Below are 27787 nucleotides of genomic sequence, written 5' to 3'. Positions count from 1 at the left end.
AAATAGCATGCTACTATCAGCGTTACATAAGACTCTTGATAGAAAAGTAGCAAGCACACAGTTTTCAAGGATAGAAGCTCAAGGTAAGCAGATAATTATTCTGTGGAAGAAAGATGCCCAAAATGCACCCTTTTGGCTTAGAATGAACCATGATTTCACTTTTTTCACAGATATAGCCAGCAATCACCTGCGGCTCCATTCGTTTGAAGAGAGGCAAACAATGCATAGTGTGCACCTGCATTATGCTGTAATCTTGTTCTAGCTGGCATGTCTTGTGCCCAAACAAGCTCTGTGACTTTGAAATAAGATCTGTGATTCAGACAGTAGAACACAGAAGAATGTCTAAACACTGTTGCATGTAAGCGTGTGGAAACATTATTGTCAGGTCAGCTATTGCATGCCATTTCTTTGCGAGGTAGCCAAAATTGAATATGGATTTGCACTGTGCAACCATTCTGGTAAAAAAAACAAAGGCGACTTTCTTTGTTCAGAACATTTTGCAAAAAGTGAATATGAAACTGGCCCTGCTTTGCTGTGGAGCTTGAGTGTCTCTATGAAATGGCAGTGGCTGAGACCCAACAGTGTCCCTGCACCTGTACCTGCTACCATGCGTAGGTGTGATTTCACATTGATTGGTGCACAGCCCTGTGCACACTAACATGTTGCCACCATGTACTAAGAAATTAAAAAAGAAAGTATGCCTACCCATTCAAATCTGTGAAAAATAAACACTGCATATAGGAATAATGCCTTCAGAATGAAATTTTGGTGTCTTTTTTTTCATATTTTAATACATTTCTGCGCAGTATCCTTTTAAAGAAACAATGACATATAACTTCCACCTGATTTGTTTTATTTATCTAATAGTGTTTAACACAATATTTACATCATAAATACTCACTGTAAATGCTCACTTACTGTGCTACAAATAAATCGGCTCAAATACGACAAGAGCAATGTGGCTTCAACCATGGAGCAGGCACAAGGTTGTATCGCAACAATTACAAGTAGTGGTCGGCAGTTTCATAGCATGACAAGCCCACACAGAGCTCTTTTGTCTGTCAGCGCTATATGAGGCAGCACAGTTGCAAAAAATTGTTTTGTAGGCGTGTACTTTGTAAGCAGGCACATGTCCTAACTCTTTTTAGAACTTAATTCTGTAATACAATCAAGATACACAGAAAAAACTGCCACTCCTACACAATAGTTAAAGATTTGGGCAATCGTACATTAAGCAGCCCACTGCAGATTTGCAAGCTGGTCACATTGACTAAAGATGGACTCGGACTGCAATCACGATTTTAAAAGTTGAGTGCCTTAAGCCACACAAGCTGCTAAAGCTACTTCAATAAAACTGACGATAGAATAACAAGGAAAGAAGTTTAAAGTGACCCTTTATAGTAATAAAGAAATGTTTTGCATAGGCCCATACCATGGCAAATATAAGTGCAGGGTGAGACATGAACTGGCTCATTTTGGAGTTCAGGAAATAATTGCATAGCATAAATTTTTCATGACAGTCATGGTGTAGCATGTATTAATTACACTAGCTGATTGGCACAAGTATAAGTGATTTTTGATAACTGACCAAACAATTCTGAGTGCTATCGTGTCACCTGCTTCCAGCGTTTCAGTGTCACCCGCTTTGCAAATAGTCATAGCTCCTCACCGCTTGGTATGCATTTTGAACTTTGCCTTTGGAAATCCTTTAATGCAGCTGAAGACTGCCACTAAAAAGGCTTGAACATGCCCAAGTGGTCACTGTGCCAGTGCATAGTTATGTTGACTGGTCCCTTGAAGGGACACTAAAGTGCAAAAAGATTTTTCGCCTATTAGTAAGGTACAATTTTTCAATCCTGAAAACAGCACAATTACCATGAAACAACGCTTAGTAAGCGAGACAACATGTGAAAAGACCACAACATTTACTGTGACACAACGCTTAGTGAAACAACATGTGAAAAGAAAATGCCGGTGGCCACACCACCTTGAGATTCCCACACCAAACAGCATCACGTAAGAAATTTTGGAGGCATCTACCGAGTCCTACATATCTTCCATGGTCATCTGCGGGTGCCATAGACTTAGCAGTACGAAGTTTGAGAAAATTTCATCGAGACAATGCCACAAAAATAAAAAAAAACCATTTTCAAGCGTCTGAAGCCATGTGGAGATTTTGTCGCAAAATTTAAAAATGAAACTTCAACATTGACTTGTCTGCTAATAATGAACTTATGATAGAGAAACATATGGCATTAGAGCTGTCATAGTGCAGTTTGTAAATCTAAACCAACTTATTGTTCCTCTTTAGTGTCCCTTTGAAACTCCTTTTTGCACTAATAATTTGTCTTGCAAACTTCCCCATTAGACTGCCACTCGACAGCTTGATCCTACAATGGCTGTCTTTGAATATAGTGCATGTAAAATACATCATAGATAGTCTTCCTATATCTGAATAAAGCTCAAGTATGAAGTCCACATTAGCTGGAAGAATCAAACTGAAGTAACTTCCCATTTCTGACGGCTCCCTGGCACTGTAATAGTGAAAAAAGTATGACCTCTTCAGATCTAACTTACCCTGCTGGAAATGCAGCAACAACTGAATTTTCAGCATATAGTATCATTTTAACTTGACAGAAAAAAATGCCAAATCCACAATAGTATTATGAGGCTCAAGATTAAATTTATCCATTGGCATTCCTTTGCGCCTATTATGATGAGCATTTTCACATTCTGTTCGCGTCAAAAAGCAGCTTTCACTGCCTGCTATCAAACCCGCGACTGTACGTTCAGCTATGAACACACTACCAGAGCCAGTAAGCCACTTTGGTGGGTGTTGAAGGTGCAGAGCAGTCTTTTATTTAAGTGCTGATGTTTAACATGAAATTATCAAAACAAATAGGACCTCTAAAATTGGAATTAACCTCCTAACTTATTCAATGGAAGTATCAGCTTCCAGAATTGAAGAATAATGGAATATATTAGTGCAGTGTAATATTTACAGCAGATTTAAAGAAAAACAAAGGCTTACCCTGCGTTTCTCTGCTTTGCTGGTTTTGCCCTGCTTCAGGGAGGGTTCATGCAAGCTTGTAGCATCAAATTCATCGGTCACATCATCCACCTGCACATACCATATTTATGTTCCAGTAATGTGTCGACTGCTCATAGATATATCTATCTGCCACCGTGGATAAAAGGATGACTAAAATCATGTATTACCTCTGGCTGATTGCTGGCTACACCATTACTCTGATAGGCAGCAAACTCCTCCAAGTCTTTTTTCTGTTTTTTTTCCAACTCAGCTTCAAGTACAGCTACCTCTGCTGCAACATCTTTTTTTCTCTTTTTGTCACCCTTTGGCACAGAGTGCTTCAGGCTCTGAATTTTAGCTGAAATGAAAACAGAGATGACGCTATTTGACGAGCCCAACTCATAAAAACATTGCGTTAGTTTCAGTGAGTAAATGGCTAGTTTATTGAAATGGCTTAGGCTAAATTATTATTATGGTGGTAGGGTCAATGAAAACATTAAAATAGTTCAACGAATGAAGATTTGAGAGGTTCATCCTTCCAAGCCACCACGGTCGCACAGCTGAAAAGAATTCACTTGCAGAATAATGCAAGCTTGACGATTCCAAAGTGTGATAATTGACTTCTGTGAAAGGAAATGTCAGTTTCAAAAGTGACAAATCTAACAAAACAATAACTTAGGCTATCTTTTTTTTTCATACCAATAGTTATGTATGTTGTTGTACGGGGCTATGGTTGTAAAATAGATAGCTGCACGGACTCTTCGGAATATGGCACTGGGGGTAGTGACAACCACACGAATAAATGACCTCATGACCTTTGCTCCCCCCCCCCCCCTCAAAGATGAGCGGAAGCTGACCTAAGGTGAATAGGAGACAATCGCTCTCAGCAGACCAGTCGAGGCATTAATTACCCTCCAGACAGGTCTACGTGAGCAGTCACAGCAGAGTAGGGCAACCTAGTCAAGGGTCACTGTGCCTGAGAGGTCCGCGCACGATATTCTACGAGCGACGACCTGAGTACAAGAAGTTGTTCTTGGGGACGAAGGTAGTGCCCGGCTGAGGCACTACCCTCCAGCCCGAACTCAGTAGTCTCTCATAAGCTGAGCACAAACAACCTGGCTGCAGAAGCTGTGCTTGCCTCAAGCCCTGAGTCATCGACCCCCTCGATCTATTGCCAAACACTCGACGGCCCCAGAAAAGTAAATGTCAAAACAATGTCATTTATTTATTCATTCATTTCTTTCAAGCCTTCCTGCAATGAATTAGAGCAGATTATGCTCAGCCAATCACTGAGCGCTTCTACAGCAATGCCACAAGCACATGACGCACACTTGTGAGGGTGTCTACACTGTTACTGGCCTATTTTATTAAACACATAATACTACCACAGAGTGAATTTTCATAAGAACAAGTATTAACTTCTCTCATCAGCATCATTATGAGTTTTTAAACACAAAAACAGCATTGCTACATCGTACACCATAGCAGGAGGACGAACCAGGGAAAAGATATAATTTGCCAATCTCTAATAATTCACCATGTTTCTATGATAGCCAGGTCTGTTGACGTGAAAGATACTAACTGTCACTAGAAGATTTTTTTAGCAACCTTTATTGAAGGAGTCAAAATTAGCCTGAACCAAGAACCATACCAATATTAGTATTTTAGTGAGAGCTAAACCTGAAAAAATCTTGGGATATGCTTGAACCCAAACCAAACCTGAACAGAAAGACGTAACTGTTATCAATATAACACAAAATGGTTGAATATGTGGACTGACATAGGCCCTCCTCAAGGCCATGATTCTTCAAAACAACAATACCCGTACCTTCCCCATAGCATTCATTAAAGACTGTCTAGCCATCGAGTATGCAAGAATGGTTACAAACTGTGTATCTGCTGGTAAACGTGGCAACTTCACCAGGGATAAGGAATGTTTGCACTGGAACCTCAGCCACTGTTGAATTCTTTTGACTCATGGCATTGAGTCACTATTTGTGTTGAACCTCACAACTTTGCTGCTCAGTTTATAAGAGAGCTCATTTTTGTTGTTTTCCTTATCAAGTGTACTTCTGATTGCATGCCCCCAAAATTAGCTATGCCGTTGTTAATTGGTAACAATCCAAGGACAAAAACTCTTACTAATTAACATTGCCTTGAATATTTACAATAAATCCTAATTTTTATGCAAACAACTAGAGCACTGCATGTCACAGTAAAAATTTTGTGTGCCTATTGCAGCTAGGGTTTAAGTTTTTTTATAATATTTTAATGTTTAAAAATTTTCTACTTGATTTTAGTGGAAATCAAGAAGAAGAAATGGACATAGGGGCGCACAGCGAGTAGGTAGGAGGTCACTGAGGGCAACCGACTGCATTGCAAGAGAACGCAAATGCACAAGGGAAAGAATACGTTTGGTGGGCACATGAGTTTTCAGGTATAACGTGACAGCAGCAAGCACAGGATCGGGTTGATTGGCAGAACATGGGAGAGGCCTTCGCCCTGTAGTAAGCATACTCAGGCTGATGATGCAATATTTTAAATAAATCATTGCTGAAACACAGTGGCAGTAACAGTGTGAGAAATCATTTTATGTAGTACACCTGGCACTCAAGGCGGACACAGCACAAATATTTTGAAAAATCCCTGACACAAAAAACTTGCATTTGTTATTTTCATAATGAAGAACTTATCCCAGCTGGAAACTCATTTGCAAGGGCGCAGAACAGTTAATTATTTGGAGACATTTTCATAGCACCCAGCTAGAGTTCTGGTTTCATCAAGCACTGAAGGTGGTGGGACCCAGAGTGATATTTTTGTTAACACCCCTGAGCATGTGAGCACACAGAACAGTGACACACTTGCCGCGTGAGCAACTATAACAGAGCACACATGTAGGACTTTGGCAAAATCTGTTCACAACTTGAATCAGCTTTGCAAACTGGTTTGTGAATTGTTGCAAATTTCATATGTACGAGCCAGAGCTGAAACAACATCTGATTTGAGTTCCCTGAATGCAAGCTTGAACTGGGTTTTTTCTTTTTTTTTAATAGTTCAGTACATTACTTTTAATGTGATGGCAATCTGCAATGGTGTTTATATTTACTTGTCCCTGTTAATACAGCTATGAAGATTACTTGAAATTATATCATTACAACTTGACTTTCTGCTCAGGTGGTAATCATTTGCAAATACAAAAAAAAAACAATTCAATCATAAACTAATATCAATTACCTTCTCAGTTACAAATTTAGGGTCCATGCATAACAAAAAGCTGAAAGGAATCATTGTAAATGCTTTATTAGTGTCTAGCGCATACCTGCCAAGTTCAAGGATTCTGAATCCGGGAGATTTCCGCAACGGGGGGGGGGGGAGGGGGGGCTGAATTATTTGCCTCCTATACTTTTTCCAGAAGTCCCGTGCAGCAGAGCCAAACCTACACGACCCGCGAACGCAGGTTGTTGCGAAGCGAGATGTAGTGCTCTGTATATGCAGCCTGTTTGTCCTCGTGACTATTGCAAGCGGTCTCGTCGAAGGATTTTTACTTGAAGGCTTCTCTATGTGTTGTAGCTGTGATTTGTATGACGATTTTGTCGCACTTTCTGTAGAAAAAAGTTTTTGTGGCTCCATCATATTGAAGAAAGAGTTCTTGCTTGTACGTGTTATAACATGAAAATGACGAAAGAAATAATGCTGTAGTGGCTCGGATGTGTTATGTTTTTACTTATAAAGTAGGAAGGAGTGGTACCACACTTTTATGAGTAGTCCGCGTAGCCCGAGCGTCCACAGCGCCGCGGAGGACCCTGTCTTGGGTCCTCTGCGGTGGCGGGTTTGGTTACTCCTGCCAAAATTGCGGTGCCTGCTTCACCTGTGCGATATCGTTCCCGGGTCAGCTTTTATGACAAGGGAGCGAAGCAGATGGCTCTAAATGTGTTCGGGACACTGCAAGCATGAGCTCTCTCACTAAGAGAACGGCTGCTTTCACCAACCTCAGCGAACGTGCGCTGTACAAGTGAGTAGCGGAGCACGATAAGCTCGGCAAGGCACCGGGAATAGAGCCATTATTTCGTATCAAACGCGAGCGGCACTTCGCATGCTCATAGGCATGCGTATACGAAATCTGATAAAGCATGGTGCTTTCATATTCAATATGGCTAATGCGGCGCTTTCCACCGAAACATGAGCCACTGAACCCTATCCCTCATATGTCTACGTGCAAGTATCTTGAAGACGCCTGCTTTTACGGTGCCGAGGAGAATATTTAGCCGCTTTCACAATTACAGCTCATCTCACTGCACAGTTGCACGATGTCCCAAGACACTTTTGCCGCTTTCGATGCAGCGCACGTCGCTAGCAGGCGACAGGGCGCGTTAGGATACACTTAAATGTGCTGGCCCTCCTGATTGGTTGAGAAAGCCTGTAGCTTCCACAGTGCTGCACGGAACTTCTGGAACAGAGTATAGTTGTTTTGTTTTTTTTTCGGCACAAAAATAAACCGTAGACAAACAAACATCACGAAAAATAAGGGGGAGGGGTGGGGGTCTCAATCGCAAGCGCCACCATCAGCGTTGCAGTCTTATGGTGGCTTGGAGTGGCCGAACACACGAGGGTAGGATTTCCCACTATGGTTAAAGTCTCAAAAGATCAACACAACTAACAGAATCTATTTCGATCAAAACAACTCGCTTAGGTGTTCCCGAGACACACGTGAACACGGGACGCCGTAGCAGGCTGTCGCAAAAGCACGGGTCAAAGCTTTGCTCACTACTAAATTTTTACTTTTGACAGGAACGCCAAAATGCGTCAGGCCCTTTTTATTTATTACGATAGCAATTATATGGGCCGTATAGGCTGGTTTTCTTGCCATCGCCGCCGTCCTTCACCGTACGTATACGTATCTATATATATGAACACTATAAAACTCCCAAGCATTTCCCCGAGAGTGAACATGGTTAAGTGCGAATGCACGGGGTGATGCCATCAGGGGGAGTAAAGTTAAAATCCATTGGCATTCGCCAGTGAGTTAACGTAAACGTGTGATCACATTACGATTCCCAGGAACCATTAGACCCTCTCGGGAAATCTTGGCGAGTTTACGCGTACATGTGAGAGTGAATTCGCACTATAACGATGTTTATGTCCGCGACCTGCTTCGCCCGCTTGCGCTCGGCATCACGGGCCCTTCGCCGCGCTGCCTTGTCTTCAACCGGTTTGACATCTTCAACGACGCGTCCAATGCTTGCATTCGATTGCGTTGTACTCGTTGTTCGAGGTATCGCAATCGAGGTTGATGGCTGCGATGGATCCATACCTATGACGACTTGACAATCTCGAGTAAGTCGTGGCTGCGCGGGCCCGCGCAGCCACGAAGCGGAGGGCAAAGCGCGCGCAATCCTGTGGTGTGTGAAGTCGCTGCGCCGTTGCTACAGACGCTCCTTGTGCTGTTGCTAGGGGAGAGAAGGAGGCGCACCGCAGACGACGGATTCAGGGTCGCTTATAAAGTGCACTCGCACTTAAAAAATATAAATAAAGCTTCAGCTCATCGAGATGCGCCGACGCGCGCTTATCTTTAATGCGTACTTTGCCCTACAGATGGGGGGGGATTTAGATGCTTGTGTGCACGCGCTTATCCTTTGATAGGAAGAATCGTGTGCCTTCTGCTTTTACTGGAATGATTGCGATAGTTGCCGGGCCCACAAAGGTCACTTCGGTCTCTGCACAGGCCCCATTTGCGAAAACAGCACGCTTTTCATACACAGCGAGGGGAAGCACTTGTTAGTTTGTACTCATCAGTACCTGTGATTACGTATCGTGCATCATTTTTATTTAAACAGTGCATTGCATGTCGAGCGGTAAACGTTAGTTTGCTCTCGTCCTGTGTGTATCATTTTCGTGCGTCACCTGTGTTAGAGTAGCGCGATGCACGTTACGATCTGCTTGCCATTCTCAGCGTGACACTCCAAGTTGTTGCTGTCGCATTCATTGCTTCATCATTACGGCAAAATTGTGACTTGTTTGCTTTTGTTTTTTACGTATTTACGGCCTTTACCGCTGCGTGACCTCGGAGCTCGTAGAGCGCTATCGCGTCGTCGCGACCGGCAGTGGTTGTGGCAAGCAGTAGTTTTTTTTACGATCCTCGTGCGCTTGCAGGTGCCAAAACTAAGTCGTTTTATGCGATCCAAGATCGCGTCTGCTGCAGTTCTGTCCGCAGAGTTTGTGGAAGGCAGCGTTGATTTGACTGGTTGAGCGCAAACTTTCGGGGTTCTGTCAGTTACGTCGTCGCCATACATGATCGTGTCAACAGCGACCGCGGTTTCGTCCACAGCAGTTGTGGCAACGACAATCACACGCACTGTAGAAGACTGTTGCACGCACTTTCAAAGCTTCGAGTACGCTTCTCTCGGCCTTCGTTCAACGGTTTCCGTACTAAAGGTCGTATCACCCACCGTGATTAGGAAATGTGTTCGGAGCGTTCGAATTTAGGCCTAATGGACATAGTGAAATTTGGCCGGAGATTTCCACAAATTCTTATCTGCCGCGGTTTCGCATCACTGAGATTCTATTGTATGTTTAGATGAACGCTTCTTAAACTCATTTATAATAAAATGGGGTTGGTTTGAAAAGCCTGGAGCAGATTGAGCTGCTTTTTTGCCAATGCGGCGAGATCACGCACAGAAATTTTGATTTCCGGGATATTTTCATGACAACCGTACAAATGAAAGAAACAGTCGAAATCCAGGAGGCTTGGCAGGTATGCTAGCGTGTAAAAATTGCAAATTAGATAGAAATAATTGGTCTCATATTCTTTCAATTTATCCTATTATGCATGCAACACCACAAGGTATGGCCATCTGGCTCTTCATCCAAACACCTTTTGACCTAAAGCTGTTAAATAAAAGTTGCCGTAATAGTTGTGTCTTCCAATAATTAGGTTCTGACTGATGCTTTGCACAACTCCTGATTGATTTCAGAGCCATTTCAGCACAAGTGGGATTGACACATTATGTTGTGGCACACTGAAGCTCACTTTTACACCACCCGACTACAAGAGCTGTCCAAATGAATCCTTTCAAAGTGTACACTTTGTGCCTGATCACAGCGATACCATTAACGAACGAGCTAAACGATTCCTTGTTCCCATAATTTCTCTGGCTGTGACCAGACCAAGTACTTCACAGCGTCCTTCAGTTGGTAATCCGAGTTGAAGCTCTTCCCTTTTAAATGTTTTTTCAAGGGACCAAAGACATGGAAATCGGAGACGATTAATGATGCCAATTTGACACCTTCCACTGTCAGAAATCGGATAACTCCTCGTTGCTCCTCAGTCGAATTTTCCTATGTAAGTGCCGCTCTGTCCTCACATGCACTGCTCCGTCAATTGGACGGCACTCTTTATAAGCACCTTTGCTCTCTCTTGCGCATTCAAGCACCCCCGCATGCTCTGATCTATGGCAGAAACTTTGACCGCATCCTTAGAAGTTTCACTACGTTCTCCATAGCAAAATAGGCATGTCAACTGTCATGTCGTTACAACATTCATACTTTTTCATTTGAACGCCTCTTGTACATCAAAGCAATGCTGAGTGGCTCTTTGCATTGCAGCTCTTTGCAGTGCTTCATGCACAATCAGGTAATATGAAAAAACAATTTCTCTTCATTTAATCTGGTGAACATGGCAGTATTGAAATGTAGAAAATGCATAACTAGACTTTTACGGAGCGTGGAACCAATATTACAACATTTTAGTATGGAACTCATAATATCTCCTCTACAAGTTCTATTCGTCAGAATAAACAATTCAGAGTAGTCTGTTAAGTGCACTAAATAAAGATTTACAATTAAAGTACCATAAGACACAAAAAGAACAACGATTGTGAGTATATTTCAGAATGATTCTACGGCACGATATCTTGAGCAGTGAGTTTACAAGACAGATAGCTTCTACTGAATAATTGAGTCAATATTAAGAATAGTTGGTTTTAACGATCTATATGAAAATTTGTTCATAATTCAGCTAGGTTTTAATCCCTTCATAATATGAGTAGACTTCCCTCCTACAATGACTACAACACTGTACTAACGACTACAACACTGTACTATGTTATAGCACAGCTCTGCTTATTAATGAAGAAAAAAGTAAATTCTGAGGGCTCATTTTTATTAATGAGAAATAAGCTCTGCTTATTGTAATGAAAAAGTAGGTCTTTAACACTGACATAATTTGCATTTTCATGTTTTTCATGCTTTTTTTTATAGCATTCAAGGTCATCTGGTCAGATCTGGTCGTGTTTCACTGTGTATGCGTACTGAATGCATGATACTTCTTGGACGTATTTCGGCTGCAACACATGTGACTCATAAAATCACAAACCCTTGTACAAAATAATAATAGGGACAGCCCTTAAATTTTCATTTATTTCCTTCAAACGTTTTTACAGTTACATACATTGCCATTGACACCAGTGTCTCGCCTTTTGCGCAAATCTAAATTTTCATATTTTACAGAACCAACAGTAAATAATTTTCATTTACACCACAGTGCATGCTGGAACACTTGAAATAAACTTTAAAGACGAAGGTGGGCCATCAAAAATATTCAACAAAAAATTTTATACAAATATTTTCCATGAACCCACTCAATCTCACTGCAGCTACCAACACTAGGAACCAGTAAGAAGAAATGGTGCCAATAGAATATTTTCAGTGTATAGCGGAAGTATACAAAATTACAATTGATAACACAAAAGACTTACTTGGCTGCATGTAAGACACATCAACAACTTGCACATTACTTGATATATATTGTAACGGTTATTAGCCGTAAGCACAACAGAGCAGGAAGAAGCCAGCATCTCGACAGGCGGCAACATGTTCCGGACAGCGTAGGCGTAACTACGACGGTTCAGCGAAGAGCTCGGCGAAGGTGACGGAGAACGGGATCGACGATAGAGAGCAGATGGCTGCGCTTGCGGGTGCACGCTGTGACGTCGGGTGTCGAAATGAGGTCGTGAAAAAGTCGGCGCTTAAGTCGAGTATCTTTGTAAACATGTCCAGCTTCTCCGCAATTGAAACACGGTAGACGGCGGTCGACAGTGCGCCACAGATCCGTCTTGCGAACGAATGGTCGACTGGTAGGCACCCTCGGCGACCAAGTTGCAGGTGTTGGCGGAGGGTAGACCGGCGGGTAGAACGGAGTGTCAGCAGGTGCGTTATATTGCGGAGTCGTCGTCGTTGGTGGCGGTGGCGGCAGTGGTGGGTTGTAGACTGGTGCCACCGGCGCGTTGTAAGAATGAGCCAGTGCAGACGAGTTGTGCGGCACTGGCGACGGACGATGGGTGGCTGCCGCATAGTTAATAGATCGCTGGAACGGTAGTGATTCAGGCTGCGAAAATGCTTGCCTGATTTCCTGCCGCACAACTTCTCCAACTGAAGCCATCGCCCGTTCTTGCAGAGTCACAAGGAAGCTGCGGATCTCACGAACAACCTCGCGAATAAGCTCTTGCACAGAACCGCCACTGCCGGCCGTCAGAGCAGAGACGCTGATTGAGGCGCCGCTTGGTCGGTCGTAATAGCGACAACGTTGCTGCAGTGCTCGATCGATAGCTGTAGCCTCTGATGAATTCCGCAATGGTCGTTGGTGGATTTCGGAGAAGGCTGGCAAACAGCTGTTCTTTGACACCTCGCATCAAATGGCGGAGTTTCTTGGCTTCAGGCATGTCAGGGTCAGCCCGTCGAAATAGGCGGATCATGTTCTCCGTAAACATGGCGACACTCTCATTCGGTTTCTGGACCCGAGACTTGATGAGTTGCGGAACAAAGTCACAGCGGTCGTTGTTTGCGAAGGTGCTGAGAATTTGCTGCCGAAACTCATCCCATGAAGACAGCGTTGCCTCGTAATTCTCATACCACGTACGAGCGCTGTCTGCTAAAGCAAAGTAGGCGCTTTAGCTTGGTGCTCCAGCGGTTTGCCTTGGCGACTCACTCATACTGGGCTAACCAGTCCTCAACGTCTTCATACGCCTCACCATGAAATGTCTCCTGAATCTGAGGCGGCTCAAAAGTCAGCTGGGAAGCACCTGCAGTTGCCATTTCTCCAGGCGGAGTGCTTTGCTTGGAAAGTTCCAGGGGAATCGCCTCAGGACTAAGGCCTCGCTGTCGACGACTGTAGCGGTGGACAGGGGTATCCACTGAAGGAACGGGTTGCAGTGTCCACAATTGAGGACACAAGGCCTTGTTTCGGCATGAACAAACAGCAAGGCTCTATTCGCACACAAGAACAAAACGCAAGAGCAGACGCGCAACGTCGTCTTCCTCGAAAAACGCCAGAGACTGCCACTCTTGATGCTGGCTTCTTCCTCCTCTGTTGTGCTTACGGCTAATAACCATGACATTATGACACATGGATTCTACAGAAGATTCAGTTAGCTTTCCAGATAGTCGTACCTTTAAATAAGAACCCCAAAAATGAATTATAATACTGATGACTAAAAGGTTTTTTTTTTTACATGTTGCTAGATGCGGCGAGTGCTCTCTACAACTACGAAACCTAACAGATGGCCTTCCTGGCCATATATTTCTTGCGTTCAACTGAAGGGTACCATGTATGCACGACGTCACAGAAAATCTTCTATTGTTTGCGCTTTGGAGACTGGCTAAATTTTTTAGCTTCGGCAATTACCCAGCAAAATAAAAACAGAAACCTCAATATATGTGTGCATGTTACTACCAAGATAGCCTAACTGTCATTACAGCTGGCTAGAAAAATTATAAACTAACTTAAGGTTGTTGTTAAGCCAAGTTTCGCAACACAAGTTTCTCAAGTGTGCGTCATCGCAGGAGATACCAGTGGTGACGGTTGATGACCACCAACAAGCAATTCTGGTAGACTCTTGACCTATTGTACTAAGCAGGAATATAACAGCTGCTGCTAAGAACAGAGGTAGCCATATTAATTACGCAGTTCCTTGTAGTTCCTGTAAAAAATATCACAAACTTAAACAAGGGACACTAGGAGGAATATCAAGTTTAGCTGATTTAATAAATTGTATAACAGTAAAATGGTCACTCCTTAATTCAAAGATGGATTAGTAGGCTGAAACAAATGCAAACCAGCTCAATATGATGCAACAGATTTGGACACTGATCAGCAAAATTAGCATTACTTTCAAATGAATCAGAGGCCCAAGCTGACAAATGCAGAAAGTTTTTCCACATTAAAAACAGCTCAAATAAGAAACACACTGAAAGTTATAATATTGCACTGATGTGCTAGCACTGGTGCTTCAGCCCTTACCTATTTAAATAGAAAAATCTAGTTTTGGAAGCTTCTCTGAATTCAGTTTTGAAAAACTACACAGCCACTCTAAACAAATTATGTGTTGCTCTTTGGCGTCCTAAAACGGCATTATTAAATAGTATGTATAATCTGTGATTCTTGGCATACCTGTACAGTCATGCAAATGCAAGTTCACATGCAACTACAAACTGTGGTCAACATAGAAGGTTGATTTTTTTTTTGCAAAAATGTGAAAAGAGGGGAATGTTACTGTACTGCTTGGGTGGTGGGGGTGCCAGCTACCAGAGCAACAGTCACCTTCGAGCAATCGTGGAGTGTAGACAGAGTTTAATTTGAACCCCATTTATAGCGCTTTCTCACCCTAGGAATATATCATTTGCCAGAGCAGCATTGCACAGTGAGGTTCAGCATCAGGCTGAGCAAAACAGAGTGAGACCCATGCCATGATCAAGACTGTTTATAGTAGTAATGTCACAAGCCGATCAAGTGTTTCTGTGTAGAACAAATTGTATGGGGTGGAAGAAAGCAAGCCGAAGATGAGCAATAATCAGGATGCCCATCAACGGCCAAAAGTCCTGACAATGCGCTGAGCCACACCTCCTTCACCGTCATGGACTTTCTGACCAAACATTGCAACACACAGCTTCTAGAGGCACCCTGCAGCCCAGATTTTTCTAGTTCAAGTCTCTATCTCTTGCCCTTACTGAAAAAGGTCCTCAAAGGACAGCACCATGCCTCTGTCCAGGCCATTCATGTGGCCCTATTGAGGAAGCTGAAGAGTGTTCCAGTTTCTAAATTACAGGAACCCTGTAGCAATTTACATAGTCTCTGGAAACGATTGTGTTGATGTACAATGGGCATAATTTCAAAAAAATATATTTAGTTAATGGGTTTAAATTATCTAAAAATCTCAAAAAAATTCAGTCATACTACTTTCCAGACAAATGCTGTTTTCACAACTTAATGATTTACTTGCAAAATGTGTTTACTCTCAAATTTCAAGGTGCACTTCTGGGCTTTCATAACATATATTGTACACATATTTTTCTAGCTTTAACCTGCCCACCATACAAAGGACAGCAACAATCTTTTTTACTATGACAACATTGCCACCACAGTTACAGCTTTATTGTCCAGCCCAATAAATTATTACATTCTGCAAACACCTTTTTTTGGTCACCAAGCATGCGGTCTTGTTCAAAATACAAGTTTCTGTGGTATGACAATGCAATTTGGCGACTTGAACAACGTATTTTTTTTACAGTGGACACAACGAACAAGACATAGGTTCACCAAAACATAAATAAATAAATTACGTTCCAAAGCTCACGACAATGAAGAGTTTACTTCAAACAAGGACAAAAGATGTATGAAAAGGTGCTAATATACACATAAACTTGTTCTACAAAACAAACGTTTTTAATCACTTTTATAGAATCAATCCATATGCCACTGACCTTCATGATAAATTGTGCTTTAAATATAATCAATTATACAAAACAAGGCAACAGTCATTTTTGAAGTTAAATTACATATAGACAGCTGCCCTTTATTACACCATGTAGTTACTATCTACAGGTTGCTGCTTACAAAAGAAATCAATGCCAATACAAGTTCTCAATGCAATGCTTACAATGCCATAACAGTCTGAATTTATTTCAGGTCTCGTGGCATATAAAATACAGAAACAATCTGAAAGCTTTAATATGACTGCTTTATTTTAGTTTATTCTCACAGTAAGTCACAAATGCGACAAGCAAACTTCTTCAATCATATGAGCTGCAAAACTTCTTATAGGCCCTGAGTATTAAAATTCAAACTCGCCACGGGGCAAAATAACCAGGGTCTGCTGATTGTCGAGTAATCTGTTAACCAAAAAATTTAACTAATAAATGCTCGTGACACCAGTGACACCAGCGCTGTATATGCCATTGAGCAGCTTATGAGCACACACAGAGGAGGCGATCTTGTGTTTTATATTGCTGGTCCCAGGTGTTACAACAATCAGCAGGCCCCCGCGTAATCAGCGATGGGCATGTCCAGTTTTCAGCATGTCCAGTTTCATAACGGGTAACTTGGTTCAACAGGCATTCATGTAGCTACCTCTTTGTACGAGTGCACAGACTGCATTCAAGCAGCCCAAATATGAAATGTCAACCCAGTAAACTGAGAAAGATAGCAGGTCATTATTTTCCAGAATAAATTGCTCAGTCGATTTATACAAAATGCCATAAGAATACTGATGAAAAATCCATAAACAAGCTGACGTTTCGACAAGAGGACTTGTCTTCCTCAAGGCTAGAACAGAACTGATTTCTTTACGCGTCGTACCATCTCCTCCATCTTAACAAGGGGGGGGGGGGGGGGCAACATGGATACATTGGCGTGAAAGAGCAGGGGAGGGAAAGGGGCTATGACAAAAGGTATTCTATGAATAAGAAGACAATAAGGAAGCGGTGGGGGAGGTGAAGATGCAAACGTGTAGCGAAGTCCCGGTTGTCGAACCGGTATTCAGAAGTCAACATAGGCAGGTTTGAAATTTTTAAACGAAGGGCTTAACTCGCAATTTTTTCTTTGTGTGTGTACCATACTGAATGAATTCAAAAGTCCTTTTAGAAATGTTTATACCTACTGGCTGGATTGTATTGAACTTGTGAATAAAGTACGACTCTGTATATCTTCAGTCTCTTGCGGACCAGAAGTTTGACTGAAGGATGTAGAGTTGGAGGTCGTCAAACTTGTGTCCTGCTACATTAAAATGCTGTGCCACTACTTTAGGTAATTGCTTTGCCGTGTCTGTACGATGACTGTTTAATATAACATTAACTGGCTGTCCTGTTTCACTAATGTACTGTTTATGACAACATGAAAATTTCATCATGTAGATAATGTTTTCACTAGCGCAGGTAAAACTAGATTTTATACTAGGGACATAATCACTGCCAGTGCTTTTAACTATAATGGCATCTCGAAGGTGTTTGCTAGTCTAGATGGGAGCAAGGTGTCACCTGGGCAGTAGAATGAGTTTACTTTTGCATGCACTAACATGCTTTTAAAATTACTATCTCAACTCTACATTCCTCAGTCAAACTTCCTGTCCACAAGAGACAGAAAATATAAAGAGTTGTACCTTATTCACAAATTCAATTAACTCCAGCCAGTAGGTATAAACGTTTCTAAAGAGCCTCTTGAATCCATTCGGTATGGTACATACACAAAGAAAACCACTGCAAATTAAGCCCTCCGTCTAGGAATTTCAAATCTGCCATTGTTAACTTCTAACAACCGGGACTCCGCGACATTTGTACATCCTCACCTTCTCGCTGTTTCCTCATTTTCTTTTTATTCACAAGATACATGTTCCTTATTTGCTATTACAATTTGTCACAGAGGAGAGGGTACACAGCATAGACATGCTAACACTAAGGAAATCAGTTCTGTTCTAGCCTTGAGAAAGACAAGTCCACTAGTCCAAACGTCGGCTCGACACAACCCCTGTTTACAGAGTTTTCATAGCATGCTTCCGTCTCCCCCTTCCTACAGTTAAAAGAATACCGAGTAGCTTTGAAATATGCGCTCATTGAAGTGTCAGTGACACGTTAGCTTCTTTTAACAAACCTCGTATATTATATATACATAGTGCCCATAAGCAATTTTTCGATACGTTGCGAGATCGTGGGGCAGTAAATTTATTCTTCAGAGTTCACGGGCTTCCTCCTAAATCCTCATTTATACCAATATCACTACGCCTTAATCATTGTCAGTTACCACTGCTTAATTTATCAGATGCTACACTAAGTGTAGACTAGGATTCACAACTGCGAGCAACACATAGTTCATTAAGCTTCCGTAAAGGGTCCAAATACTTTTCACCAACACATACAGACATTTCAATAGTACAAATTCTTACATAGCTTTCCATACTACACTCAATATCTACCACCAGAAGTAAAAGTTTTACCAATAATGCACCACAATGGCATATTATCCGAGTCTTGGCTAGCAAAAAAAAAATGGCCATGATGCTATAAACATTATGTATACTTTTCCACAAGAATGATTCATGAGAGCGTCAACCGAGATAATGGTCAATGCCATGTCATGGAGCCCAGCCATGAAAGTTGAGACCGCAGGCACAACGATGACGAACATACTATTGTAATAGGCTTTTCCATCCAGCTCCACGTAGATCCTGCCACTTACATACTTCTGGCGTAACCAGATATGTACGCATTTGTTCCTGCACACACAATGGTTCAATGCAGTAGCAATGCCAGGTTTATTCTTAAAGCCTAACAGGTGCTCAGACACAAGAACACAAAGTGTGCATGAGCCCTTTCTAGCTACTTTCATTGGCGACTCTGTGGCACGGTGCTTACCAATGCTCTAGTGAAATTATGAAAATATTAAAGAGCTGTACAGCTAGGACCCATAACCAACCACCACCATCCTTCTTGCACAACTTGCATATGCAACACGCCTAGCATGTTAGGGAAAAGTTAACATTACTAGGGACACTGCAATACTTTGGGAGGTAGTTCAAATTGTTCAAGAGCTCGACAGTAGACAACACCATAGAATCAAGAGCACACAGCAAACAGCTGCACTGTGAAGATGGTGAGTAAAAAATGCTGGTTCACTGCTAAGTTTCGTCATTCAGGTGGCGTTCGTGACCAGAAAGTTGTCATGGCGTAACATAAGCATAGCAGTAATGCTTAAAGGGACACTAAAGTCAAATAACAATTTACACAAGAGTGAAAGCTCAAGAACATCTAAAACTACAATAATATCAACAGCAGTGCCCTATTTACTGAGAAATTAAGGTAAATACACAAGAATACATGCATTGCAGTAGTAAATTCTCAAAAACGATACCAATGACATCAGAAAAAACGCCTAAATTTAATTACTAGTAATCGATCTAGCTGCACTAAATAAAGAACCTTCCGTGCATCAAAAGATGCAATAAAATGGAGCTTGTTCTTTCCTTTCTGTTTGATTCACGGAAAAGAGGACTGCCGGACGTTACTACAGAGAATGGCGCGAGTGGTTCAAAAATTCCATTTTCACATGGTTACACTAGACAAGTCGTGCCATCTAGCGGGGCGCAGTTGAACCAAAATAAGTCTTGCGTCTCAGAGCCGATGGCAGGAAACTGATCAATGGACGTTGTTGCTCCTGTGACTCTCACTGTTTTTGTTCTGTCTACTAGTGTCGGCTACCGCGCAGTAAAGCCGCACAACAATGTGCATGGCAACAGCGACGCGAGTCTGTCCGCTTCTTGAAGCGGGTAATTTGAAGTACGCTAACCCAATGCAGGCCACTAAAACGTGATATTATTTCAAAATAAGCCTTTCCTTGGCACAAAAGTAACACCACGAGGTTTATGAACTGCTAATTTAACAATCAATAACAACTTAATAGTTGCCTTTAGTGTCCCTTTAAAGCAGTACCGACACAGATTTTGAACGTGAAATAACTCAAGATAGACTTTTGTGGTCACACACACACATCATCTACAAAATATGAAGAGAAAAAATAGCCCCGAGCTTATGTAATAACAATTTTACAGTGTACTTTACAATTTTACACCAGTTTTATAATGCAAGATGGAGCACATTCTGTCATGAACATCCACCCAGACTTAATGTAAGCTACCAGCGATCAATTACATTACCAGTTTGCATTGGCTGTCGTGCTCCTAGAATGTGCTCTGTGCCACATTTGACAACATGTTCGCGTTTTGTGTGGTCACAGAGCCAGCAGGGTTTCTAACAGACTCCCTCGTCCTGTCTTAATCAATGCTATCTGAAACCAGAAATGTGACCAAGCACTATAAAAATGTCACCTATTAATTAACCACCATATGCAAACAAGGTCTCTAGCCATGATAAAGTATCATTAGCTATTTATTTAGAAAAAAAAATACACAATATTTTTGTACCAATAATCCTTTACACGTGATGCGAATATGGCAGTGACTATATACATGTGTGAACCATGACATGTTTAGATGATTCAAAGGTTCCCATGTCCGAATATCGTTTTCAGAAAAAAAATACCAGATCAGGTCTCTGGTTGCTCTGAAGACACATGGTGTGCTATGTGTATCCTGGTCAGTAATATTGTTTATGCCCTTTTGAAGAATTTCAACAGACATTACTGATTAATCTGCAAAGCATTTATACAATCTATATTTGCACCAACTGAATTTGTTAACCTTATATCCAATAATGGTATTTGCACCATTCAATGTAAGGCAATTAACCAGTTTCTGCCATCACATATTGGCATACTTCATACCTACTTTGAGATTCTGAAACAATAATACTTCATAATTTTGATGTTTATGCACACTTAACACCCCAATAAACTTTCAGCCATATTTCCCATAGTAGTGCTTAACCCAAACATAATACAAGGGCCAATTTCGGGGCTATGAAACGAAGTAACCAACATACAACACAGCGAAAAACCTTCTTTGATTGTAAAAAAAAAACGCAAAATCTTTGGCAGAAATTTTCGTGTGCCGAATTCTCGGAATACCTCGTAGCTATGCAGAACATTACAGTGATGTTTTACTTTGTTCTTCCATTGTAACACTCAAGTCGCTTTGTCTGTTTGTTCAGTTCCAGTTGATCGCTAACACAAATACTTTTTCATCTAGCTCCTCCACTTTAAGCACTAGCTAAGACAATGGGAGTTAGCTCAAAAGTGGTCATAATTGCCAAGACAGGTTACCACACATTAAACAACATCTATAGCCTGGCAATGTTCGTGCTTAAAATTAACCACCTAATCTGTTATGCACAAAGTAAAAGAACACATTTGAATGATCTGCAGGAAAGTCCTAGAGGACGGGAATATAGCAAACATGTTAATATTTCCAAAATAAAAAGTAAACACTAAAGCATGTCAGAAAATTGTCAATGAAGCCACCTCCAGAATAACAACTGCATCTCTACTAACAGGTAGCAAGACCCCTTCAGTTACAGCAGCTATGCCCATTGGGCATAGCTGGATTGGATGACCTATTTCTTTTGCAATGCATACCAACATATGCCAACAATCTGGGTGTAGTGTACTGATCCACATGAATGACAAAACTTGGTCAAATATATTTTACAGTGTACAAAACTGAAAGTACCGTATGAAAGTGCACAAGACGAATGGATCATATTGCATAACCATTTATACACAATGTAATGAAAGTATTATCACTTATACGTGCTCATTACACCAGGAAATGACGGCTTCAACTATGCCAGAAGGAAATCCCATGGACACGCTACAAGGGGCAGAAAATAAATGTGCAACTTCCTGCTCATTTATTTTCACCGACAAATAAATTATAATGAAACAGATCTAAAAAAATTGTGAAAGTTGTTGACCTATGTTATAGATTTCGATACCATAGAATAATCAGCCTGCTGTACTTTACATTATTTCATTTATCTGCAAAAAACTAATACGCCAGTAAACACCAGACATTCCACATTATACAGAGACAGACTCGCCAAATTGATACATTAAAGTTAAAGTTATTTCCAGTCTACCTTGGTTTCCCACGAAATTGCTATTCAGGTCAACCTGGGTCATTATAGAACATACCTTTATTTTGAAATGAACTTAAAATGTGCAACTAGTCAAACGACTTTTAAGGCATTTCCAGAGGGTCCTTGAGGTGAAGATTTTCTTGGTGAAAAGTATTTACGAAAAAACAAGGCTCCCATGTGGGACCATATTGTCAGCATATATTTTTTCACTGTGATCAGTGTCCATCAATATTTTCACTGGTGTCTCATCTAAACAAAATGAGATTTTATCGGACCCACAACCTTAAAGGGGCCCTACCACACAAATTGAGTGTGCAGTTTTTATCACTTCTTGTCATAACCGCAGAATGTGCCAATATCATTCAGCAAATAGTAACGCCAATAACAAAGCTGTTATAGTTTTATTTTAATGGAGAAGCTACACTATGTTCAGACTACACTGAGACACAGCAGCTATTTCTGTGATCAGAAATATTGCCTTGTGATGTGGTATAAATGTCATTACCGCGCGTTCCGAATGGTTCTACGCGAAGTCACGTGTAATACTCGCATGGTCCCAGCAAGGCCACGTTATTGTGCACAAAATAATATAAAAGCACTACTAATACTTTCTCAGATACACAGATTCAAAAGGAATTACATTTTTAAATATAAAATTTTGAAAACAATTTCAGAACGATGCTGAGGACTCTGCACAACTGCCACCTTAAGGCAAGCCTTACGGCATGGATCTGTAAGACGCGTGCAGTGATTGGAAATGACCTTTGGGATCAGCAGGAGAATGAAATGCAAAAGGGAACATTTCTTGGTGTTATCTGCTCGAGTTTTTTTAACTTTGAAGACTAATAAGATCAGTTTTCGTGCACCTATTTTCATAATTCTTTTTGCATTATACTCAGCATTTGTTGCCACACACGTTCCAGCACTAAATTTTAATGCAGTCACAAAACTGTTGTAGGGCCTCTATGTGAAACATGAAACTTTCACTTACCAAAATAAGCTGTAATGCAGCACATAAGCTACAGGTGAACAAGTTAATGATCATGTACAGAATCATGGGCGACAGTTTTCATAAAATCACTGTTTGCCATGAAAGGAGCAATTCATGCACTGTGCAGTCATTGCAAGATGTACAAACATCCAAGCTTCAGGAGGCAGTTATATCTACGGTATAAATGTTGACTATGTGCAAAACAAACATTTGGCAAAAACTAAACCAGCAATTCTTTTCCAAGGAAGGATCAGCAGATGACCGACACCCGAGGAACTTGTTGCCTACAAAAATCAAATATTTGGCAATGGCCACCTCTGAATATTTGAGCTCACAGCTTTGTGCTTAGCACCTAACACTGAAACTTTTCAGGAGTGAAGCTAGAAAGAGCTTATTACTTAATGAGTGACATAAACCACCATTCTTTGTTCCTCTAGTTTATGTCAATGACTTCTTGCTTAACAGGAAGACTCTGTGTCTGATTTACTGGCGAGTGTGGCAAGCGAACAGGTGCAGCTGATCCAGTTTCCCAATTTGGCGCGCGTGGTCGTGGAGAGCCTTGTGAGTACTGTTCTCTGGTCACACGAAGATTCTGAAGAAGCTTTAGCTGAGCTTGACCAAGCTGCTGATAGTCTGTTTTTCGAAACAACAGCTTCTTGGAGTGGCTGTCATGTCGTGTTAACATGGTGCCAAATCCCAAGGCAGCCACTCTTTTAAGGAAAAGGGAGGCAAGTTGTGTGGGATAACGTAGCTTCCCAGGGACATTTGGATCAGTGACCGAGACGTACTTCATTTGTGCCACTAGTGTTGGTGTGAGCAGAGTCTTCCCACATATTAGCAGACGCCTAATTTTGTAGTGAAATTTGTCCACAAACTCCTCGTCAGAGTCCGGGATAACTGAATTGAAGGAAATAAAGGTTTCTTGTGGTTCTGACTGTGAGATATGAGAACCACTGTGCTCGCTGTCACGTGCTGGTGGCTGAACAATTGACACCGAAAGTTCACGAGGAATCGGAACAGGCACTGGAACTTGCTCACGGTTTGACTGCACCTGTACTCCAGGTGCCACACAAAATACTGATGAAACAGAAATATTGCGCACTGTTCCGTTTGTACAATGCTGAAAGCTGTTGCTTTGGTGGGATGTTCTGGGGTTCTCAACAGTCTGGAACAACTCATCCTGAAGAGGACAATCTAGAAGCTCAGCTTTAATGCGCAATGTGTGCATCACTATGTCATGTGCTTCCCAAACATGTGCTGCAGGTATTTCATACTCGCGTATGTCAGGTTGAATTGCTGCACTAAGACAGCCATCCAGAACGTATAGTGCTGCAGCCAAACGAAAAATCTGACTAGTGGCAGTCTTGAAGAGAGCCACACGGCAATTCAAACTCGATGCCAGTTGCTTGAACTTGGACATCAGTTGTGGGAGAATACATCTTGCTTCCTCTGACAACTTGTACCTAACTGGTAAGCAGTGTGCTTCTGCAATGGACAGCAGTAAGCCTTTCAACCTATCTACCTCTACATCTGCTACCTGTTCATATGTACTGACCAGGTCCAGCGACCTTTCATGACCACAAGCAAGGAGAATATTAGGCCACATACATTCCTGAAATTCCACGTTATCATTGAGCTTTGATGACAAGACAGAATGAAAAGCATATGGGTCTGTGATACAACAAAGATTAAAGCGCACTTCACTCAAAAAAGGTACATCAGAAGTGACCGGGCACCACAACACAGGTACACCCAAGGCAAGCCTTTCAAACTTTCCTTTCCCAACAGATGAGAAAACAGTTTTAACTTGCTCAAAAGATGCATGTGCACCTAAAATAGGTCCAACCTGCCACAGTGTCAGCAACCTGCTGAGACTAGTGCACGATGCTTCATCCACTACAAGTGGCTTTGCTGCAATGTCTCTGGAACGCAGCTCTGAATGCAAGTCGCACAGCAGTTTCTGTAAGGTCCACACAAAATTGTGACAGCTGTGTTCCCTTGGCACCAAGACAGTAGACCACAGCACAGGATTTTCTTGCCAACCAGATGACAAACAAATTTTTGTTGATGATGAGAGACCCATAAGGTGGGATGTGGCTGTAACAAGACACAGGAGTAAAGTGTCCTCTGCTATGCCATGCTTGATGGCACAGTTGGCGAGAAACTCGTGAAGATGCAGCGAGACAATGTTGTTGGCGGGAAATGGAATAGATTGGAGTCTCCTGAAGCAGACTTCAAACTGCTGGGTGTTCAGCTGGTACTGCTGGCATTTGACCGCGCCTGAGGGGAAAGGGAGAGATCGAAAAGAGAGAGAGAGAGAGTAGGGGGTAAGAAGAAGTTGCAACACCCTCCTATCTAAACACAACAAAGTTGACGAAAACTTGAAGCGCAACAAGACACATTTACATCAAAAGCACTACAAAGGCCGTTTGTAACACGCTCAAAACAGCAGCGCTTAAAAATTTTTTTAGTCTCTCTCTCTCTCTTTTTGTTTTTCAACCTCTCCCTCGAGCTACTCAACCAATGGCGCCTAATCTATTAGTAGTGCAACTCATTTGAATGGTGCCCCGTTTGTAATTGCAATATATTTAATACGCAAATAGCATCAATGTGTTCTAACATATTCGCTGTGGAGAAGGAGCGTGGCATCTGCCGAATCGGACCACCTAGAAAAGAGCCGACAATCGCTCAACTTCATGCGAAGGAAGTAATGCTTCCACTCACCTTGCAATTCTTTGCGTTCCTTTTTATGCGCTTGCAAAAGCTCGTCGTGAGAAAGTTGCAATTGGCCGCTCTCCGCCATGGTTCCGTGCTCTGAATCCAATGACTGTACTTTTATAAAAGGCTCGAGCAAGTGAAGCGGACCTCTCGAGGTAGGTTCGTACCAAAAAGCAGTCTATGGTCACCAAAATGTCCGCAAGCGCCTTTCGTGCACGATATTTCTTTCGGCTGCTTGAGAGGACATGTGGTCGCACGGGAGCTTTCAGCGACACATCAACAATGCGAGCCAGTAGTGCGTGCGCCCGTACTAGCTGTGGTATCAGCCAACACACATGGCAAAGTACTTACAACGTACTACTTTGCTTTGCACGATGTTGGTGGCCACGGTAACCCCCGCGAAGTTTACTAGCGCGGGTTTGCGGCCGCTGATGCCGTGGCACCCGAAGCTAGTGCACGCTCCCACAGGCCAGCCTCCACAGGCCTCAGCCCCAACCTTCGCGCTTGACCCCGCTAGCGCCGCCTATGCTAGAATATGCCGACTATAGTTCAAACCGAGAGGGTTTAAATAAATCTAGATGGACGGATGAGTATGGCTGTACACATTAGAATAGGCGATGGCTAGCGCCACCAAACCATAATACTTATTGAATCAAAAGTTAGGTTTATTTTTTTTCCTTTAAATAGTAAGGTTGAGGATGCGTACTTTGCAGAGAAGAGTTTAATTTTCACTCGTGCCTTGACTTTAGCCACCAATCAGATAACCTCCTTCTAGTTAATTCTACCCACTTTAAGTCTATTTTGCCCTCACTGTCCCTAAACCCCAGTGCTTTGAAAAACTCTGCGCCATCATCCTGAACTATAGGGTGAAGCCCTTTACAGAACATTATCAAGTGTTCGGCAGTTTCTTCTTCCTCTCCACACGCACCGCATGTCGTGTCTACCTCCACATATATACAAGCTCTAGAGGAAAAGCTCCCCATAGGCCCCGTCCATTAAAACCTATAACCGCCTGAGTTCCGCCATGATGAAACGATTGCCAGCTTTTGTGTGGCGTCCACTCGCACTTGCAACTGAAGGATGCAATAACTCCTGGCATTTGCGTAGCTTCATGGCTCTCTTTTGCGTCGCAGTAAGATACTGTCACATAAAGACGAGTTGTTGTTGGCTCTAACAAAAAAACCCGGACGACGAGGCAACGAGGCGCCCAAGCAAGCCGGCGCCATCGACCGCACAGTGGCTCCCAAAGGAATGGTGGCGCCATCTAGTAAACAAACCTGCAAAGTTGCAAAGGCTCCTTTACAAGCGCAATAAATTGTGCAAATGGCCATTGTATTTTTCCTAAATGTAGTTAATATAAACATATTAAACAATTTACGTTTGTTGAATACGCATGACTACGCTTGTTTATAACATACACTGGGAAATACATGTGTTTTAAACTGATATATTTTGTGCTTCTTTTTATATATTCTTTTAATATATTTAGTACTGTAATGGCAATAATGACTACGTTCCGTTATGGTACAGTGGCTAAAATAGAAAAGTGTTATGGCTAGCGCGTAAGCCGGCTAGTGCGTAAGCCCCAAGGTGGCAAGGCGTTACGCCGGCTAGCGCGTAACGGCATGGGAGGAAACCGCCAGATAACGCCGGCGCACGTTTGCATCTGTGCGGCGGCGAGCGTGGTGCCGTGAATCAAACAAACCCCTGTGTGTCCAGTTTTCTGTGTTTATATGAAATTGAGGCCACCAAATTGCGTGATCTTTGCCATAGACGCGGCCTGCTGTAGTCCTGACCTGCCCAGATGGTGGGGCTCCTATGGGAGCGAGTGTCTCCGTTTAGTTCTGTCGCTCACCGTTGGTAGCGCTAGGTAGTGCCGCCACGCCAAGACATAAGGTCCGAAGTCTAAGCAGGCTTTGAGAGAGGCAGTGAGCAAAATAATAATAGATGGTCAAGTCCCCGATGGATGGAAACTTAGCAGGATGAGCATGATCTATAAAGGAAAGGGGGACAAAGCTGACATAAACAACTACCGTCCTATAACAGTGACATCAGTGGTCTACAGGCTGGTGATGCAGATTATAAAGGAAAGACTGCAGGCATGGATAGAAGATGAGGGGGTGCTGGGGGAACTGCAGAATGGGTTTCGGAAACAAAGGAGGTTGGAAGACAATCTGTTCTCACTGACGCAGTGC

The 27787-nt window shown here is 42.2% G+C and overlaps 1 protein-coding gene across 3 annotated transcripts in view; it reads right to left on the bottom strand.

Annotated features, from left to right (window-relative positions):
- The window catches only part of LOC119177185 (deubiquitinase OTUD6B), a 58366-nt gene extending 32327 nt beyond the window's left edge, over positions 1 to 26039 (bottom strand). Inside the window, exons 1-4 of one of the 3 annotated variants that reach the window (XM_075878192.1) lie at positions 25599 to 25731; positions 20005 to 20135; positions 3220 to 3389; positions 3032 to 3121 (exon numbers count right to left, since the gene is read on the bottom strand). In XM_075878192.1, the coding sequence (XP_075734307.1) occupies positions 3032 to 3121; positions 3220 to 3389; positions 20005 to 20014 (270 nt within the window). In that variant the 5' untranslated portion in view covers positions 20015 to 20135; positions 25599 to 25731. Of the gene's footprint in view, positions 1 to 3031; positions 3122 to 3219; positions 3390 to 20004; positions 20136 to 23106; positions 25155 to 25598 lie in introns of those variants that run through there. The other 2 variants (XM_037428593.2, XM_037428592.2) reach the window with 2 other exon arrangements.
- Between the last annotated feature and the right edge of the window lie 1748 nt (positions 26040 to 27787).

This window comes from Rhipicephalus microplus, chromosome X (assembly GCF_043290135.1).
Source record: "Rhipicephalus microplus isolate Deutch F79 chromosome X, USDA_Rmic, whole genome shotgun sequence".
In the NCBI taxonomy this organism is placed as follows: Eukaryota; Metazoa; Arthropoda; class Arachnida; order Ixodida; family Ixodidae; genus Rhipicephalus; species Rhipicephalus microplus.
This window is presented reverse-complemented; position numbering and strand designations above follow the sequence as displayed.